Raw genomic sequence first — 19,394 nt, forward strand, 5'->3', positions numbered from 1 at the left:
AGCAGAGACTCTTCATTCCACACTATGGAGGTTAAGAAAAGAATATTCCTATTTGCACTTTGAATAAATTTTATGGTTTTGAATATTTATAACACTTTTACTTAAATGTTCTCTAGTTTACTCTTCTAATACTTCTCCCAGAAGATTGTTTATTCACAGGGTAGACCACTATATGGTCTACATGAGGTTCTGTACATAAAGATAGTAAGATAGATCATTCCCAAAAAGCTTACTGTACAAAAAAACTGGGAATGATGGTTTACTAGAAAAAAAAATTTCTGTCTTTTTGAAAAAGTTAATTTTGAAACGCTTCTTATTACAAATAATATACATCAAAAATTTTCACAAAAATGACAGTTTGTATGAGAATAGCCAGGTATCTCTTGTTCAGTTCAATCCACCATGTAAGCATGCCTGAAAACCTGCCAAATTCTTCCAAAAAAGATGACTTTATTTTAAAAAATGCTTTTCTCCCATTTAACTTTATTTACAACTATAAGAACAAGCCAAGACAATCCCTTTATAGAAGAAGAGCTTATGTCCATGCTGCTCTTAGAAGAGTGTATTGCGAGTGGGTGGGAGCACCCTGACTTACCCGTGCCAGTGCCTCCCTGGATGCTGCAAACAGATGGCTGAGGTGTGCTGGCAGCCCAGCGTGGCTTTCCTAACACCCAGGGTGAGCTGCAGGAGCCCCTGGCCAGCCCAGCCCAGGCTCAGGCACAGCTCATCCTCCCCTTGCCTGCCAAAAGCCTCCCACACCCCCAGCCCAGGCTGCACATGGGGGATGAGGGGAGCCCCAGCTGAGGGTGTCTGCTACCAACCTGTCTGTGCTCAGAGAAATGTGAATCCACAAAACGGTGTAGTGAAATTCATATAAACTCCGGGTTCTGGTAAACTCTTCAATTTAACTTTCTGTCTCTGGTTTCACACCTAGTTCCTCAAGCAAAGGTTTAACATGAGTGGGCTGCACACACATTACTTTTTATGGGAGGTGAGTAGGAGTTTTACACTAAATACTTTTCTGTGAATTCTTTAGTTTTCAAAATATATGAACACCTGCTTCTGTGTTTCTTGGTCACACATTTTATTAAGAGGATGATGAATTATTTCTCCTGTATAACTGACTGAAAAACAGGAGTCAACATTGTATGGGTATCATGGCATTTATAAATTTAACTGTACTTTTATAAGTACTGCTTTCCATGAAATTAAAAAATTATGTCTTTTCATATGTAAAAGTTACTTTTTCTGGTTTTCTATTCTTTAGCATTGTTTTGAGTAGTCAGAAACCTGTAATATCCTGGTGTTTAAGGCTTAGCTACATTTTTAGTTCAAATTAAGCAGCTGACAATTCTGTAGTCAGAAATGGAACTTGTTCCCTTTACTTATTTTTTTCTTTTTTTTCATTGAATCTTTCTTTTGCTAAGTGTGTTTAGCTAAATGTAGCCAGCTACAAGTTTGAACTGCTTTCATTTCTTCGTTTAGATTAAGGAGGATGTTTCTAGCATTCATCCTAACACAGCATCCAGCAGACCAGGCTTTACCCCTCTCAACAGCTACTTGTGCAAACCTCATTTATATGGAAAATTTTAAGTACCTTATCCATATTGCTACACAACTCTTGGTATCTCTTAAGACCAGGGCTCACAACATCTTCATTCAGTTTTCTGAACATCTCCATTCCCTGCAGTTATCTGGCAATTTGATTTTAATATTCATTCCGTAAAGAAGTGACACTAATTCTCTCATTAATCTTCTCTTTTTAGCAGCCAAGATCTAGGAAAGTCACTTTCCATTGATCAGTAGCTTTTAATATAAAAATACAGGTTAGACTGTACAGATGTCACACCATAGGCATAAGTGTTAATTGCATTTTAAGATGATGATCTTTCTTGGCAAATTGGATCAGTGATGTGCCAGCAAGGACCTAAGCAATCACTCTCAGAAGAATACAGATCCAAACCCTAATGCATTTCATAATATATTATGTAGCAAATATAAAGTCTGTTAAAACACGTTATTAAAGTCACTGAGGCTTCTAATTTCAGGGCACTTAAATGCAGTCACAGCAGCAGGAACGGTAGCACATAAAACCTGATGGCATTTTCAAATCAAGGGCTTAAAGAAAGCCCAGCCTTAAAAGGGGTAAATAAGTTATTGCATAGATCTTTTATCCTCCAAATTAAAAAGGCAAGAGAAAATGAGTGCTGTAGAAATTCAGGCCATCACTTACCATATCGTGGTCTGAAACAGGCCCAAAACTGGTGACGAAGATGTCAGTCTTCACTTCAGTTACACGCTCTGGTGAAGCAGGAAATTAGGACAGTGAGTGTCTATAAACAGCCTTCATTAGATCTAACCAGTACCAATTTTCACAATAAATAGAGAAATTATTGTCTTTGATTAGCCATTCTGAAATTGGTCTGCAATACAATCCTGAGAATTTACTGGAGAAGTAATTTCACAGTCAATATTGTCAATGGGATTTTTTTTTTTACAGTTTTGCCAGAGAACTTTTTGAGGTACAGTAGCTGCAGTGGAAACAGTTCTGCTGTTGTGGAAACATTTTCATTCTTTGACTGATAAATCTTGTCTGACACTGTAACCAGTGCTTAATACTGTACACAATACTCTAATAACTCATTTGGTACTTAGTCTCTGGGCAAGCTAAAATAAGGTCTCTAATAATTAACCTTGGGCTTGCAAGTTATGTATGTTGTATTGAGACCAAGAACACAGAAGAAGGAGAGAGAATACATTATGGTGTATACAAACATGAATATACTTTATTGGTATGAGTTAGAAATTACACTTTACTTCAGTAAACAAAAAGGAGTTAAAACTTTTCCAAATAAACATCGGCTAAGCTTCCCTACTGAAATCATCTGTGTAAATGTTTTCAGAAAGTAAGTTCTTCAGTCATATAAGCCTAAATGAGAGATTAGTACAAACAGTACTTCAGAAATCTGTAACATGTACATAACATAGATTACATGCATTTGCTGCACCATAAAGCTGGACCCATCCATGATTTCCAGGATGTCCATTTGCTCCATGGCACGATGACATTGGGCATTTCAGAATGTAGATGTTTCAAACATGGACGAGTGATAACATTTCTGAAATTACTTTCAAAAATAAATAAATTGAGCAATCTTGATGACATTGAGTATTTCAGAAGAAACCAGTGATTTCAGTGGTCACAAGCACTTTGAGATGCTTTAACTGGTGTTGATCTCAAGAAAGAGATCAAACATCTGACTTCTCTAGACGGACTGGCAAAAAACATTTTGAGAAACAGCCCGGCTGAACTTCCCCCCTTCCTCTCCTCTCCCTCTACACACACACAGGACCAGTCACTTCTGAGCACACTGGTGTTCTCTAGGGCACACACAGCAAAATATTCACCCAGGATGCCATATATCACAATAACCCTGAATTAAATTGAATTAAATATAGCTGCAGGGAGTAACACCACCTGGAGGCAGGAATCCAAGCAGTGTTGAGTGCAGCTAACCCCATCAGCTTCCCAAAATCTGTGATGTAAGTCTGAACACATTTACTATTGTGCTCCACAAGCCAGCATAGGGGCTTTGGTAGATGTTTCAAACATGGACGAGTGATAACATTTCTGAAATTACTTTCAAAAATAAATAAATTGAGCAATCTGGAATATTAAAAGTAATCCTAAAGAAAGCACTGTAGTACATGTATAGTAAGCAGACATGCAGCAGACAAAAATTTTCCTAAGACTAAGAAATATATGTGCAGCAATTTGTATAATGTTATTTAAATATTGCAAAATAATTAATGAACTCCCACTAATTTAATACAAACGTCTGATTTCAAAAGACTTTGCACTGTTTATATACAATTTGCTCCATCTGACAAGAAAATTCAGACTGAAGGGAAGTAAAAAAAAGACTCAGGATTAAGCAGCCAGTTACAATATACATTTCTGTATCTGTGAAAAAGTTCTAATGAGAATCAGTGCTCCACAATGCAGGTCTTTCACTTTCATTCAAAAAAAAGGTGTGCAACTTCTAAAGATATAAAAATGGAAACAGTTTCCTATAAATATCTAGTATAGATACAATAAAATATGTCCTTTTGTGAGACAGCAAAAATCAAAAAGTAATATTAGATTTGGTTCTACATGGTCTAGGAATGATTTTAGTTGGTCTAGGAATGCAGTTGATGAACCATATTCTGTTAATAAATTAATGCAAAAATCGGGTGGTATCAAAAGTAATCTTCGGGACTGATTAAAATGGTGACATTTCCAATGTATTTTTCAAAACTAAGGAAAGTAAAATACTGTGATATGGCTGAACTGCTTAATTTTTTTTTTCTTTATATCTGTGACTGAGATGTGTACAAAATACAGTGGCTATTGAGAAAAGCACTGGATAGGTGAAATTTCCTCCTCAGGTGTCCATAGTTGAATTAATATGTGACCTCATAGTTATTTACAAACTTTTCAATTGACTTAAATTTCAGTATTTTCTTGATATCTAATTGTCTCTGGAGTTAAAGAAGCTTGTGGTGAGAACTTGACTTTCTGGAACTGAAAGAGGCATATGGTTGCTCAGAAATTACTTGGCTTGGGAGGAAATGATTCTGTCCTTCAGCCCATCACTGTCACAGAAGTACAAGAGGCTGTGGTTGTGTAGGAAACAGAGGGCAGGAAAAGGACAGGGAGGTTCCACAGGCTCCAGTAAAACACTGCTGAATTCACTCCAGCTACACAATCACCTTTCCTTAAGATGAGAAACTGATATCATCCTGAAATCTATCAGATTTTACACAGTGAAAAGTGAATCTCAAATGGCTTTTAAAGATCTTTCATCCTTGCTCCTCACCCCTCTTGTCCTCCTTCCTCTGAGGCACTTTGGGAGAGAGAAGATTCTAGAAGCTCTTCAAACACAGAAGGATGGTGAGTCCCTTAAGGGTCCCAGCTCTGAGCAAGGTTCTATTTAATATAATTGAGCTGGCTTGTCTGCACAAACACAGAATATGTTCTTTAAATCAGCAGCAAATATCATGTTGTGCTATCCCCAATTCTGGCTTTGGGAGACGTGTAGTCAGGGAAGAGAGGCTGAGGCTTAAGGAAACCACTTGAGGACACAAAATGGAAACTTAAGACTTTTGCACTAAGAAGGACGATTTCCAAGGGAGTGAAAAAATAAGTGATATTTTTATTTATGTATAATGTTCAAAATAATTTAAGTGGCACATAAATCACATGAAAATTAGAAAATTCACATTGTGAACTCAGAAGAGATTGTTATTTTCACACTGATTACACTTTTGCAGTGCACCTTATCCCCTCAAAGGCAGATAAACCAATGTACAGACCGCCAATCAATTTTTTTTTTCTTTGGTGTGTGCCTCACTTTCAAGACCAATGAAAAAGTGTGTATCAAAACAGAAAGATTACTCGCTCTAAAGCCATATGGAAGTTTTGAATTTTTTTGTTTACTGTTTCACTAATTAGATGATTCAACTGTGCTTAGTTAAGTGCTTCAGAAGTTGTGAGTCACCCCTGCACAGGACATGTGTTTACTAATACAGTTGAGCTATATATATTTAGAATCAAGGTTACCCATGTTCAATTTGCATCTTGATTACCATGGGAAGGCTTAAATTGTGCTTCAAATGCTCAGAATGCTTTTTTCAGGAACCACAAATCCTGAGCAGTATTCAAAACCTTCTCAATATCTCTGAGAACTGGAGAAAAGTCTTAATCATTGACCAAACCAGGCTCAGGTCAGGAGCTGACTGGATTGCTGAAGAGAAATCCAGCAGCTCTAAAGATGCATAACTGTGTCTCTTGACTGTGACATCTATCTCATGAACCAGGAGCAAGTCATGTAGGCATATCTGTAGAACATGTAACAATTTCACTAAAAAACCCTAAGGAAATTAATAATGACTTACTGGTTTGACTATAAGGCAATCACAGGATCCAAGTAGTTACTGAGCAGCAAAAAAGCAGCTGAGCACCACACCCAGACACTGTGGAACACAGCTTTGGGCAACTGATCCAGGTACAGCTATGAAAGCACCAGTCAACCTCAACTACTGTAATTTTACTGTTTACAAATATTGTGTTTTGCTAATGATGCTAGACTAGTGTAAACTCCAAATTAGTAACAATAAATATTTTGATTTAAACTCCCAGGGATCTCATTATTGCTAGAATTGTGACTGGATTATAAATTGAGAACAAAATAAGAAATACAGATTTATTTTAACAGCAGGAAATAAGCCTATTTATCAGGAGAGACCATACATGAAATATTTCCCTTTATGATCTGCCAGTATTTCAGCACAAGGTTTATTTGAATTGCACATTTCGGTGGTTTAAGTTAATTCTATTTTTTGGTAATGCACTTGTTGTTCCTGCATGTCTCCTGTCTGTCTGTGCTATAATTATTAATATGGAGGAGACATTTCCTCTGGCTTTGAATGAAAGGAACTGTGATACCTGTACAGTGTACACTTAGACTAATCAGCCCAGCTATGTCCTGTGAGGTATTTTGGTTGAAGAACCACAACAAATGCATTCATAGGACTTTTGTGCTGCTGCATTAGTAAGAGCAGAGATCAAAAGGGAGAAGAGTGAGCTGTCCTGTGACCAGCCACTGCAGTCTGTGTGAGATTACTGGGACCTGCATGTGCCAATTAACAGCTCAAAGCTGCTCACATCCCACCTCCCCACTCTTGTATTAAATCTATTTTCCTAGGATTTTCTAAGGCTTTTTACAATTGTCTTTACATTAATCTGGTGCCTACAGAGCAGAAAAAAGATCAAAATCAGCCCCATCACTTTTACAAATTTAAGTGTAACATCTGGTCCTTCTTTACTTGCAGAACAATGTGTAGGGGTGAGGTCTTTTCATTTATAGCAGAATCATTTAAGTTTAACTTTTTATTATGCATACAAACACAACCCTTATTTCCCCTAAACTTTATATTAGCACAGATATGTTAAAATCCAACAATTTCCATTGGGACTTCAATAACCAAGAGGAAATTTATATGTTTATATATAAATGTTCTCATACAACTAAAACTTAAAATCTAATTCACATAATATTGTGAGGTTCATTTCCCCAACCCTTCCACTGCCTGGAAGTAATGAATTGCCTGAGATTGCCTGATGTTCCACTTAAGGACAGTCCCACTCAATCTTGATAAACATCACACAGGAGACATCAACAAATACCTTTTACTGACAGCATAAAATTAGTATAATTCTGTTCAGTAGTCATGTTGATAATCTACTTGGGGTGATCTACTGAGCATTCAACACAACAGTAAAACCAAATTTAATTCAGGAAGATTCTGATCTGTCAAATCAAACCCATTGTTGTTTGTTCTGTATTAACCTTTCTACTACAAAATCCCTTTCAAAGGGATAACCTACATTTACCTTTATTCTGATTTAAAAGGTCCTGGAGCATGTGGTATCCTTCAGTTTTAGGGAGATGAGATGAAAATGGTGAAAGTCTTAGAAAATCTGTAGCTGCCCCTGAGTTCATGTTAATGAATCTCATCACCAAATAAACCTGCCCTAGGCAAGTCTTCCCTGTCTCCACTGTGGTGCTTCAAACCTGCTGTGGGATCATCTCTATGCCCCACATGAAGACAATCCTGAACTAAAGGGAATGGCATTTCACTCCTCAATTTACCTGAGGAACTTATTTTTTCCACCCTTTTACATTGTTCTTCAATTTTTTTAACTCTGAATCTAGATACAGTGCATTACTAGCAGAGATCACTACACACTGAAGTGAATTTAGTTTCTTATTTCTGTTTGATCCTTTGGCTTTTTCAGGACTGTCTATTTGAATAGAGATCAGCATCTTTATTATTTAGGCCATTTTTGATCACCTCTAGTTCTATAGTCCAGGTAGTTTCCACAGAAAATTATGCCATTACCTCAATGACTTCCCTTGGGTTTTTTTTCCCTAATGTCTGACATGATTTCCTCTTCTCAGCTTCAGTATGTTACTCTCTGCAAATCCTCCTCCTTGCTTTTTGTAAATGATTATCCTCTCATAGAGTCAATAGGTGTCCTCTAGTATCATTTGCAACCTTTTTATATTCATTTTGGAAGTTCTATTTTCCATACATAAATAACTAAATGTAACTATTTGTTCATGTTTATGGATGGGTACAACAGATGCTGTTTCCTAGCAGTGCCGGCCTAAATGACTAAGCCCACATATGAAGGAGGCAAAACAAGTAAATAACATAATTTATATCAATAATTATTGATAAGAAGTGCAAATGTGCTAATGTATAACATGGTGTTGCATGCTATTTTAAAAAATAATCAGATTAATTTTATCAACTATGCCATTTTTTGAATAACAAGCATATTCAATCACTATAATTTTTCCCTGTGGGTCATCAACTCCACTGTATAATATTCTGGTTAATGAGAAATAATTCTTTCTTTCTTTCCTTCCCCCTTGTTTAATGGCAAACTGCTCAGAGGTTCTCATTTAACTTCAGATATGGGCTTCTTGGGTTATCTGATGATAATTTCCATTCCCATACTCTTTATGGAGCAGATATGACTTTTAGTTTTCCTTTTGAAGTAACACCCCAAAATAAGATGCAAAAAAAGGCAAGGGCAGAGTTAATTGTAATCTAGTACTTATTCTAGGCATGCTCAAAGAGTGATTCAAAATTCAACACCTCTAAATTTTTCGTTATCTTAATGCTTCACCTTTTACCCTGTCTTTCTCATGAATACACAGAATATCTCTACAATGAATCTTTGTAATGAGATTTCTCCAGAAGGTTGTTCCTGGCTTCATGGTGCCTCACTGGCTGCACCAGAGCACTTCTACCAAACAGTAAAACTGTTCACCACGCTAACAGGATGTTTGCAAACTTGGGATTGAAAAATATCATGGTGTTTATTTCAAAAAGGATGAATTTACTTCTCTAAATAAGTAAAGCCAAGATCAAGATCAAACAAACCCCTTTCACAATTTTTAAAGATAGCTTTTCATCACTGAATTCTTCATACATACACATAATGGCAAAGAAGGAAATACAAATAACCTTACTGAAGGAACTATCATCTACTTTTTATTCCATAGGTGAGAAAGAGAGAAATTGGTCTCTTTTCTGTTTCTGTTCATGCACACAATTCAGTTTCTGTAGGTGTACAGATTTGAAAACCTGCACTACAGGAGGAGAGGTCGTACTGGGATAACCAGAGTTTTCTGCAACGTGCCTTTTTCTGTAAGACAAAGTAAATGCACCAGGCATTGTTTTACCTCAGCTGCTGCTTCTCAGAAGGTATAGAAAGAATATTATAGACAGTTTTGGATGATTGGAAGAGTGCTATAGTGCACTTAGTCATACACAGATGTACAGTGTGCCTAACAGCATGAAATTATCAATGTAAATTTTAAGGAGGGTCTCTGGCCTCTTAAATTCTCCGATAGCTACATCACAGCTAAAATGGAAGGAATGAGTTTTAGAGCTAATTCTATATATCTAAAAATATTGTAACATTGGTAGATTTTTTAACTTTTGCTTCAGAGGGGGTAAAAATTGTGAACTGATCAAAATATTTAACAAGAAGCCATCATTGATGTTGGGGAAAAAAAAATGAAACCACTGCTTTTCCACACATTTTAAAATTTGCAGTATCAAATCATGCTATGATGGAAGGCTACTGAACTTCCAACTCCAAAACCCATGCTATATTTTATATATTGATTTAGATTTGTCACTGGATATTTTTATGCATGGAACATTTCAGAATACATTTCCCCACTGTACTGAGAATCTAACTTAGCTGACAAAATTGAGTCATCCTGAGGTGCTTCACTCAGATTTAGATACCTTAGGAAGACGGTTTTGAAGATGTGAATTTCCAAATTCCTGAGCACACCCTTTATTATAAGTTGCTACCAGGACTGAAAACATCAGCCTGGGTATTTGTCCCTAGTTTTTGAAATCTGTATCTTTTCAATAATGCCTCATGCAATAGTTAAAAGAGTATATCTGATTCTTGCTATACTTGATTTCAAATATTAATTTACTGCTCACAATTTAATCAGATGTGGGATTTTTTTTTAAAGCCATGGTACTCTTGTTTCTAGTGTTCAAAGCTGACAAACATAAGGAGAAATTTGCTGAACTGACACCATGAAAATATAGTATCCTGTGCAGAAACAAAATTGGAAGTTCAAGGTTCTTGGTTACAGGCAGGAACAGGCAACACAATTCAAAACAGGAAGGATGCAAAGATTATTTAAATTTCTCAAACCTTTAGTTAGAGAAACTACTCCAATCCTCCCCTCCACCCCATATTTTCCATCACTCATTGTTGCTTTCAAAAGCCATACAGATTGCCATTTAACTTTGTGAAGAGATTAATTTCCTTTCTGTCAGGAGTAAATTTCAACTGGACCAGATGATTCTTTCATGAGACACCTTTAAAGTCTGCATTCAGAAACATATATATGAAGACACAGACGTAGGAGTTGATACTGATATGCTTAGTTCTCTGCATTGCAATCCAGAGAGTGAGAGAAAATCCTTTCCCTGCTTCTCCCTTTCTTTTCCCTTCTAGTATCTTTTTAAAAAAATCGTAATAGCTATAAAACCCATACAAGAAATCATCATATGCTCAGATTTTTCTTGTAGACATGTACCAGACTCAGTTTACAGAGTCTCATTTATTTATTGCCTTCTGTGCTTTATTTACTGTGATAGAGTAGCTGACTGAACTCTACAGTTCCATTAAACAAAGAATAAAGGAACATTTATCTACCCTAGGTCAAGGGTTCACAAGAAAGCAGGCAATAATACTGGTAGATAAAAGTAAAAAATTACTCTTATTTTGTTGTCTATTACCTGACATTGCACAAAAAGATTTATAGACCAAGACATTTTTAAATGTGTTAATTAATACTTTTTAATCAGAATTTTATCTTTAGCTATTCCTCAAAATCAGTGAAGTCAATTTATTGAAGAGCCTGGCTCACAATTCAAGAGCAGCTGCAGGATGGTAGCCTCCAACCACAGAATAACCTTACACTTAATTACCTTCCATTTCATACACAGGAGATGATAGAAGAATTCCTAATGTAATACCCCCTTATATTGCAGTTCCTCTGAGAGTGAGTATAGGAAATCAGTCTGAACCGTATTTTGTAGGGTGGGTTACTCTGTTTTATTTTATCTGAAGAGTTCAAAAGAAAAAAAGAAAAAGGATGTCTGAAAGAAGTAAAGCCAACCTTTCCATGCACTGGAAAAAGGTTTGTGCTTGTCCATTTAGAATCTCCATGTTTGTGAACAGTAAGTTTTTAAGACCCAATTTTGGGACCATGTCACAGTAGAACAAATCAAACAGCAAACACAGAGATGTTGATGAAGACCAGGTTTTGTAACAATGTTTTTATAAAGACATAATTGCTATGTGGTTTCACGCCTTTCTATGGATTCAGCACCAAGAGCAGAAGAAGAAAGACATTTTTATCAAACTGTGAAGAAAAAATGTAGAAGAAACAAATCTACGCCTTTCTCTGGATTCAGCACCAAGAGCAGAAGAAGACATTTTTATCAAACTGTGAAGAAAAAATGTAGAAGAAACAAATCCTTACACATCTAAGTAGAAAAAATTATCTTAAAAATTTCTCTGAGACAATCTACTAGGATAGATTGATACTTTCACTTTTACAAAAACAAATCCTCATGGAAATAGTCATAGATATATGAGGCCTGTTGAGGCCTCATTCATCAACTTGTCATTTGTCAGGTCACAGGTTGTATTCTTTTACCTTCTATTCTTTATACATTCAAAGTTTCATTACACATTCAGAGGTCTTCTTGAATTGTGAACCATTTTCTTCTTCTTCTTTTGGGTATAAGTGTGAGAAAACCAAGAATGCAAAAGACAGGAAAGGCATGGCTTTTGGGGAAAAAAAAGCTGCATATCAACATAAATTTAAGTGTATATGCATCTATATCTATACAGAATTAAAACAAGAATATTATGGAAAAAATGATAAATGTTTTAACTGAGAAGGCATGGCTTTTGGGGAAAAAAAGCTACATATCAGCATAAATGTAAGTGTATATAGATATATATATACAGAATTAAAACAAGAATATTATGGAAAAAATGATAAATGTTTTAACTGACTTTTTATCTAGCATGTAACATTGAAAATCATAATACAACACACCTCCCAGTCCTGGCCTCAAGCGGTTGTCGTAGCCATCCAGAAGACGATCCAATATTCTGGTGAACACTGTGGTGTTGTCTTTAAGTTCATCTTGTGATGAGGTTTGTCCATAGCTGAAACACACAACAGTTAACACTAAAAACAGTAATCCACCAATAACCTGAGAAAACAGTAATTCCAAAATCCGTTTAATCTCACTCATACTGGTTTATGGTCACATAACCTCTTCTGTATAACAAGATTGTAGTGCTTTGTAGAGTTTTTGCATGTTTATATTTTCTCCTTCAATTGTAAGATGTTAAAATCATAAAAAAATCAGTGCCTCTCCATAAATGGTGAGCAAGTAGAATGCCAGTTCCTTAATGTTTCCCTCATTACTCCTTAATGCTTATAATGTGCTAATATGTCTTTTCCTCAGGAAAATGCTCATTTGTCAACAAAGAGTAATGTGTTTAATTCATAATAGCTATATTTATTTAATTCATAATAGCTTTAAACGGTTTTCATACAAAGCAATAATACAATAATTTAGAACACTAACACGTACTGACAAAAACAGATATTTATTCTTTTTAAATACAGAAGTAGATTGAGTGTACATTTTCATAGATTAAGATGTAATTTTGCTTTATTTCTCATTTTCCTGTAGCAGTTAGATTTGGAGAAATATCTCCATCTTTGCCTTTGAAATACATAACAAAACCATCTGTTGATATGAAAATCTCTTGTGTCTATAAAGCTTCCCTTATAGATCCCTGTGTATATCTCTAACTCAGTCAAAGGTCCTGAAATTTTACTTGAAGAAGGATAAAATTAAAGCTCTTTGAACTCAGCTACCAAAATCTTACTTCCATCAATACAAATCAGAATGAAATCCTTAGGCTTAATGGTTTCTGTCTGCTGTAGATGACACCAGAATCAACCTTTTTCTTAAATCTGAGACCTTTACCTAATACCCTGTCACAGATGATTCCCTTAATCATAGATTACACTTGTCTTAAATCCTAACCCAGCAGCGGTTTTTCATTCAGTGCTGGGAAGACTTCCATTACAAACACGTGGAGTCATCAGGGATAAAAGCAAAAGTGCTGCTTTCCAAAACACCATTTTGTTGCACACATTGCTACTGATCTGGGGAAACAGTGCAGCACCAGACACTTCCTTAGGATCAGGTCTGGTGACAGAAGTGACTCTTCCACTGGTCAGTCTGTTCTGCGTTTGGGGTACGTGGCTCTTGATGCCCTGCCAGCCCTTCCTGCTCTAACCACCAAAGACCCTCTCAGGAGGAATATGATACAGAAAAGGATCAGGTTCTGTTAAAATACCTATTAAATGCTCTTTCTGTGAGCTGCATCAGTCAGACACCCTTTGTGTATCCCATGCTTGTGTTCCACTTGGATCAAATACAGAGGGGAGGAGGAAGGATACCCTGTACACAGGTACCCTGGAAATGCTTCCAAGTTTATTTTGCAGCACAGGTTTGAGTATTTAACACTACAAATTTAAATCAGTTTCAGGACTGACATCCACAGAAGTTTTAATAATTTTTGGTTTATTTCCATAGGGTGGGATATTTTAATGCATATAAATCATTATTTCTAATGAAATAATACCAAACAGTTTTTTAAAAAATAGTATGAATTTCTTCTAACAATACCATACAACTTCATTTAATAAAAAAATGGGTTGATTTATATTTATTGATCATGTCTACAACTGAATTTTAAGTCACAGACAATATTTTTTATGCTTCCTCTATGTTATCAAATAACAAGTTCTCCTGCTATCTCTAGCAAGCATTTTATCTTTTAAAGGCTCTTTCCTCATACACCTTCCCCAGAATTTCAACACACGACCTTTAGTGGATTAAATTTTATATTAACCCTCATTGTCAGGAAAAAAGCTGCTCTTCATACATATCTCAAGGATAGCAGAAGGTCATCAGTATTAAGGTGGAAAAATGATAGAAAACCACTTCAGAAAGGTTAATGATAAATAAATGAGTATGTTTGTGAGGAGGCATCGGGAAGATGGGCTGGAGGCAGTGCAGTTGTGCCCCACTCCCATGTGGAAGTCCCATTTGGCAGTGCCCTCACCTGCTCTTCCCACCATCTTAGCCAAGGTAAGAAGCACCGTGAGGTTTAACTGACATGGGCACAACGGGAGCATTCTGAGCATCTGTGCACATATGGAGTGAGCTGTAACTCCAGAGGGATTGTGATTTTTCATTCAAAACACACATATTAAAATAGTCCTATTGCAGGGCTTTTTCATGACAACAAGAGTGACATGGGAAGACCTGTCTTCTTGTATTAGACACTTTATCTAATTTATCAGTTGTTTTTTATCACAAAGCATTACCAGCACTCCAGAGGGCAAGTAAGGCAACTGACAATGACAAAATGGCTTTAAATCCAAATCTACTTCATGTAAGGTGTGTACATTTTGAAGAAAAAATTACTGCATGCAATTGTGTTTTCACATTAAACCCGAGTCTCATAAAAAACTGTGCACGGACTCCATCTACAGGTCATTATATTCCTGACACACCACTGGATTTTTAAACTCTGGTCCAATGTGCTTTAATTCTCACGTTAACAATGCACATGCACCCATTACAGCTACAATAAATATATGTTCATAGATATATGTGCAAATATCTGTAGAATAAAGATGTTTTCACAAAATTCTCTATCCAGATCAGATGAAGCGCTTCAGGAATACTTCAAATCTTAATATATTATAAAAAATAAAAGGTTTTTTTTCCTAAAGGAGTCTTTGATAAAGTAGCTGTTATATGAATCACCCACTCGTTTGTTTTTTTAAGGAAATGCTTGTGCAGATGAACCTTTCCCATTACCACTCCACACAAATTTATAATCTTCAAGGCAGTCAGAAAATAAGTTCCTCTAGAACTGTGAATGCATAAGAAGACACTGTGGAGATCAAGACACAAATAGATCTTTTAGAAATCACTATTGACAATGAAAATATTCTACTGTTTTCTGGTCATTAGGTAACATCATTGACAAGCACATTAATGTTTTTTATAATACAAAAATACATCTGAGAGTCTTCTTAAATGTCTTCACTGAATTCTGAATTGCAGGCAGCACTTCAAACATACTCCAAACTGCTTTATAGTCTATAGTTAAGATACTAGTTGTTTGATGAGGTGTTGTATGATTACAGATTATTCTTAATGTTATTTTTAGATTATGATTTCAACAAATATTCCACAACTACTCAGTGCAGAATGGTGTTTCAAACATAACTGTAATGGTCTTTGAGCTTACAAATTCTTCTTCATGCAAGCAGTCTCCCTTCAGCAGGAAGGTCTACCTCAGGTTTTCAACACAACTACTAAGTTAGCACACAGTCCTGGCAAAGAAGTTAAATTATGCCTCTGCTTGCAGGCAAAATAAAGTTATGGAAAGCACTTAAATTAGATTCAAAATAATCCTTTATTATACTTTTTCCCCCTCTGAAGAAACTTGTACTTCTGAGTAGTCATTATATAAGAATATAAAAAAAATACACAGGTGTTTAAGAGGTAGGTTAGTTTCAATTTGTTTCAGAAAGCTTTTGCTTATTCTCTTCACCATATTGAACAAAAAAGTTTCATGCAAACAAATTGTAGTTTTCTTTTAAACTTCACTTAGATGTAGGTGGGACTTGAACAGGGATTAACTTCCCCCAATACACTTAGTGGTAGTGCAGCCCATGCAGTATTTGTTTTATGCTGCTACATTAAATATGTTGGTGCATTAAAAAATATCTCCCCACCTTCTTTCAGTCAGTGCATTCAGGAGGAGGCTCCAGGCCCAGAGGCAGTCACAAAGCACCAGGAATCTCTTCATGGTGGACCCTGGAACTAGAAGGAAAATAACCATTAACATCCCCCACATTAAAACAGGTATTAGGGGAAAAATTCTGACATTGGAAACTCCTGCAGAATGATCTGATGTCAGGCAGTGACCTCACAACAGTAGAGCTGATGCCATTCTGAATAAGGGTGTATGGCCTTGGCTGCTCTCCTGGTTACCTTTTACTTTTAGACCTACAGACCAAGGATAGAGTTTATTTCTTGCTAAGGGTGTATTCTTTATGCATTACTCTTGAACTTTATCAAAAACAATTGCAAGTAAGAGCTGCTGTCCCCAAACTCTGTCGCAATTCTTACTCAATTTCTCCCTGGGTTGAAAATGTGTCAAGGCACCTCCATTGCATTTCCAGATAACCAAGTGTAATTGCCTTTTTTTGTTTGACTTGAACCATCCCAAGTCCTTCCAAACGTCTGGGAAGGTGTCAGAGTGTGGTAGTGTGATTGAGGAGAGTGGTGCTTTCCTCACAACCACTGCTCTGCTTTGATGTGATGGAAGCAACTTTCTTCTAGAGATAAAACAATCCTCCTCTTCCCTGAAATACAACATCAGAAAAGGACTAAAACGATCAGATTCTAACTCTATGATCTGCTGCTACATAGGCACACTTCAGGGCTAAAGGGCACAATTCATAATGAAACCATGTGCTGACAACCTGCACACTATCTCCTAAATCCCTACCAGTCTCTGAATTCTGCATTTGCAGCCTTCTCCTCCTCTCCAAACATCTCCTGTGCTCTCTGCTTCACTGAGTTACTCTCAGTTTACCTTTGAGTAAAAAGTAACACAACTCAGAAAGTTTCTCCTGTTTTCTAATAAACTATAAAATACAAAGTTAGCTGATATTTGTGGCATCAGTGCTGCAGATTCAACTAATTGCCCAGGAGAGGTTTCAGGTCCCTTTACATACCAATTCAAAGTGTGCTGGAATAGAGTCGATTTTTAGGATTCATTACATAAATAAGGTTAACAAATACGAAGCCTCTGCTTTCCCCCAGCAGTGAATTGGAGGGGTTTTTATGTGCCTGAGAAAATGAAGCACTGTACACAGAAATGTAATTGTGGCTTTAAATAAAGCTCCCCCAATTCACTGCACACTCTCAGGGACAATTTAAATCAATAAAATACCGTTACAAAGCGGCATGTAAGCAATGAGATATAATTAATGCATTTATAGCCAAATGATCAGCAGATATGGGGTTGGATATGGGATGGATTGGATGGGGCTGAGCTAATCTAACTGGATAGGAAGGAGCTGGCTGTGGCAGGAAAGTGTGGTAAAGATCTTCAGGGACGACACTGCATCCTAACTTGCCCTGTAATCAGCCCCTTTACAAAGGGAAAGACAACATCTGTGGCTTCAGAAATCACCTTCTCCCGGTCCTGCCAACTTCTGCCTTTGCAAAAGGCTCATCGAGATGAAGAATGGAAAGTGAATTATTCTGAACTATTTTGATCTGTTGAGCTCCACGCTTGCTCCCCTTCTCCCAACACCACCCCCTGCTTGATAAACCCATCCAGGCACAATAAATCCCGAAGAAGGAAAGTTTCTTGCTGCTGGAAAAAGCAAATGTTAATTAAGGCTGTGAATGAGCATTAGAGCCCGGCAGCCCCCGGCCTCCCCTACCCGCACCGCCTGAGAAAACAGCGCCGGTTCTCCCATTCAAAATGGGAGCAAGAGCCACGCTTCTGGGAGCGTTTCAGCAGCGCCCACTGGAAGAAAAAAAAAAAAAAAAAAGGGAGGGGGGGTACTGCTAAAAACAAAATCGGGGGTAAAAGAGGGGCATTGGGATGCATTTTGACTCACTGTGCGATATTTGCTCCTCTCGGAGGCTTAAATCGAGACTTGTTTTCCTCCCGGCATTTCAACTTTGCATCCCCCGGCCCGGAGCATCCACCCCTCCCACCGCGCCCGCGGGAGGGAAAAACCCAAACCCAAAACCGTTCTGCGAGGGACCGGCGGAAATCAGTCCGCGCTAAAAAAATAAATAAATAAGATAATTGACAATGCCCATCGATCGCTGCGGATTTTCAAGCTGGAGGGATAGAGGGGAAAAAAAGAAAAATCACCCCGATCCGGCGGTACCTGCGGACAGAGAGGAGAGGAGCCGCCCGCGCCTGGACGCGGTGCCCGCAGCCGGGAGCGCCCGGAGGGGCGCGGGCGTGTGTCCGTGTGTCCGTGTGTCCCCGCGTGTGTCCGTGCGTGCCCGCGTGTGCCCGGGGGTGCGAGCCAGCAGCCGCCCTTAGCGGAGCGCTTACCGGAGCCCTGGGGCGCGGGTCCGCGGCGCCGCTGCCCGGCGCTGCCCTGCCGGTGCCCGCCCGCCGGCGCGGAGGCTGCGCGGCTCCGGCTCCGCCGCTCACTCCGCCTCGGCCATCGCCGCCGCTGCTCCGCTCCTCCGGGCTCGGCACCCAAATTTCTCTTCCCAATATTCCGACCGCCGCTATACAACAAAAGCTTTCTCTTTACCAAGACAGTAGTAATACGTCCCAGGGTAAACCGGATGTGAAATAGGCTGTGACTTCATGCCAGAGAGATTTTATTTTAGAAAGGAAGGTGGTACCAAGCTCTCATCTAGAGACCAATCCGCCCATTTTTTATATGCAGCACAATTTAACTTCCAGTGCTCTCGCCCTAATCCCTTTCTCTCTGGCTGCAGACTCAAATCCTTCTACAATCTGCAGCATTATTATTACTGGGGGGGAGGCTGCGCGACCGGGGGAGGCTGCGCTGAACATCTTTAGACACTCGCAGTTTACAAAACAGTCTATTTTAAGGGTCGTGCATTAAAAATATAACCGATCTGCGTTAGCGTTCAACCTTTGATCGAATATTTAGTCTCGGCGTAAATATGAATGAAGGCTGGCCAGGGGTGTAGAGGATGCAGCACTGAGCGCGTGTGCCTATAGACTGTATGTACCTATAGGGACCAGGCGGCAGAGCACGGTGTAAGCAGACGGGGACAGAGATGCTGTGCAATACTAATTAAACGCAGGTAACACGCATTTTGGGCGAGCCCCGTAGGAGATCAGCAGCCGGAGCAGGCGCCGCTCCCTCAGTCCCACACGCCTTCAGCCGGCAGGTCCCGCGTTTGCCCGGCGCGGTCCCGGGGCTCGGCCGAGGGCTGTGCTCGGGGGCTGCCAGCCCCTGCCCACTGTCCCGCTGTCCCTCGGGGACATTCCCGGCCCCGGCAGAGCCCGCGGAGCGCCCGGCTCGGTCCCGCATCGGGGGGAGCTCCGGCCGCCCCGCGGAGCCCTGCCCTGCCTGCCCTGCCCTGCCCTGCCC

At 38.5% G+C, this 19,394-nt stretch overlaps 1 protein-coding gene across 3 annotated transcripts in view; it reads right to left on the reverse strand.

Moving 5' to 3' along the window:
- GABRA1 (gamma-aminobutyric acid type A receptor subunit alpha1) overlaps positions 1-18,748 on the reverse strand; it is a 41,691-nt gene extending 22,943 nt beyond the window's left edge. The window contains exons 1-4 of one of the 3 annotated variants that reach the window (XM_039701583.1): positions 18,371-18,748; positions 16,014-16,101; positions 12,228-12,340; positions 2,234-2,301 (exon numbers count right to left, since the gene is read on the reverse strand). In XM_039701583.1, the coding sequence (XP_039557517.1) occupies positions 2,234-2,301; positions 12,228-12,340; positions 16,014-16,087 (255 nt within the window). In that variant the 5' untranslated portion in view covers positions 16,088-16,101; positions 18,371-18,748. Of the gene's footprint in view, positions 1-2,233; positions 2,302-12,227; positions 12,341-16,013; positions 16,102-17,918; positions 18,003-18,197; positions 18,311-18,370 lie in introns of those variants that run through there. The other 2 variants (XM_039701584.1, XM_039701585.1) reach the window with 2 other exon arrangements.
- Positions 18,749-19,394: the final 646 nt, after the last annotated feature.

The sequence above is a fragment of the Passer montanus genome, unplaced genomic scaffold, assembly GCF_014805655.1.
Source record: "Passer montanus isolate IOZ18808 unplaced genomic scaffold, ASM1480565v1 scaffold15, whole genome shotgun sequence".
Lineage (NCBI taxonomy): Eukaryota > Metazoa > Chordata > Aves > Passeriformes > Passeridae > Passer > Passer montanus.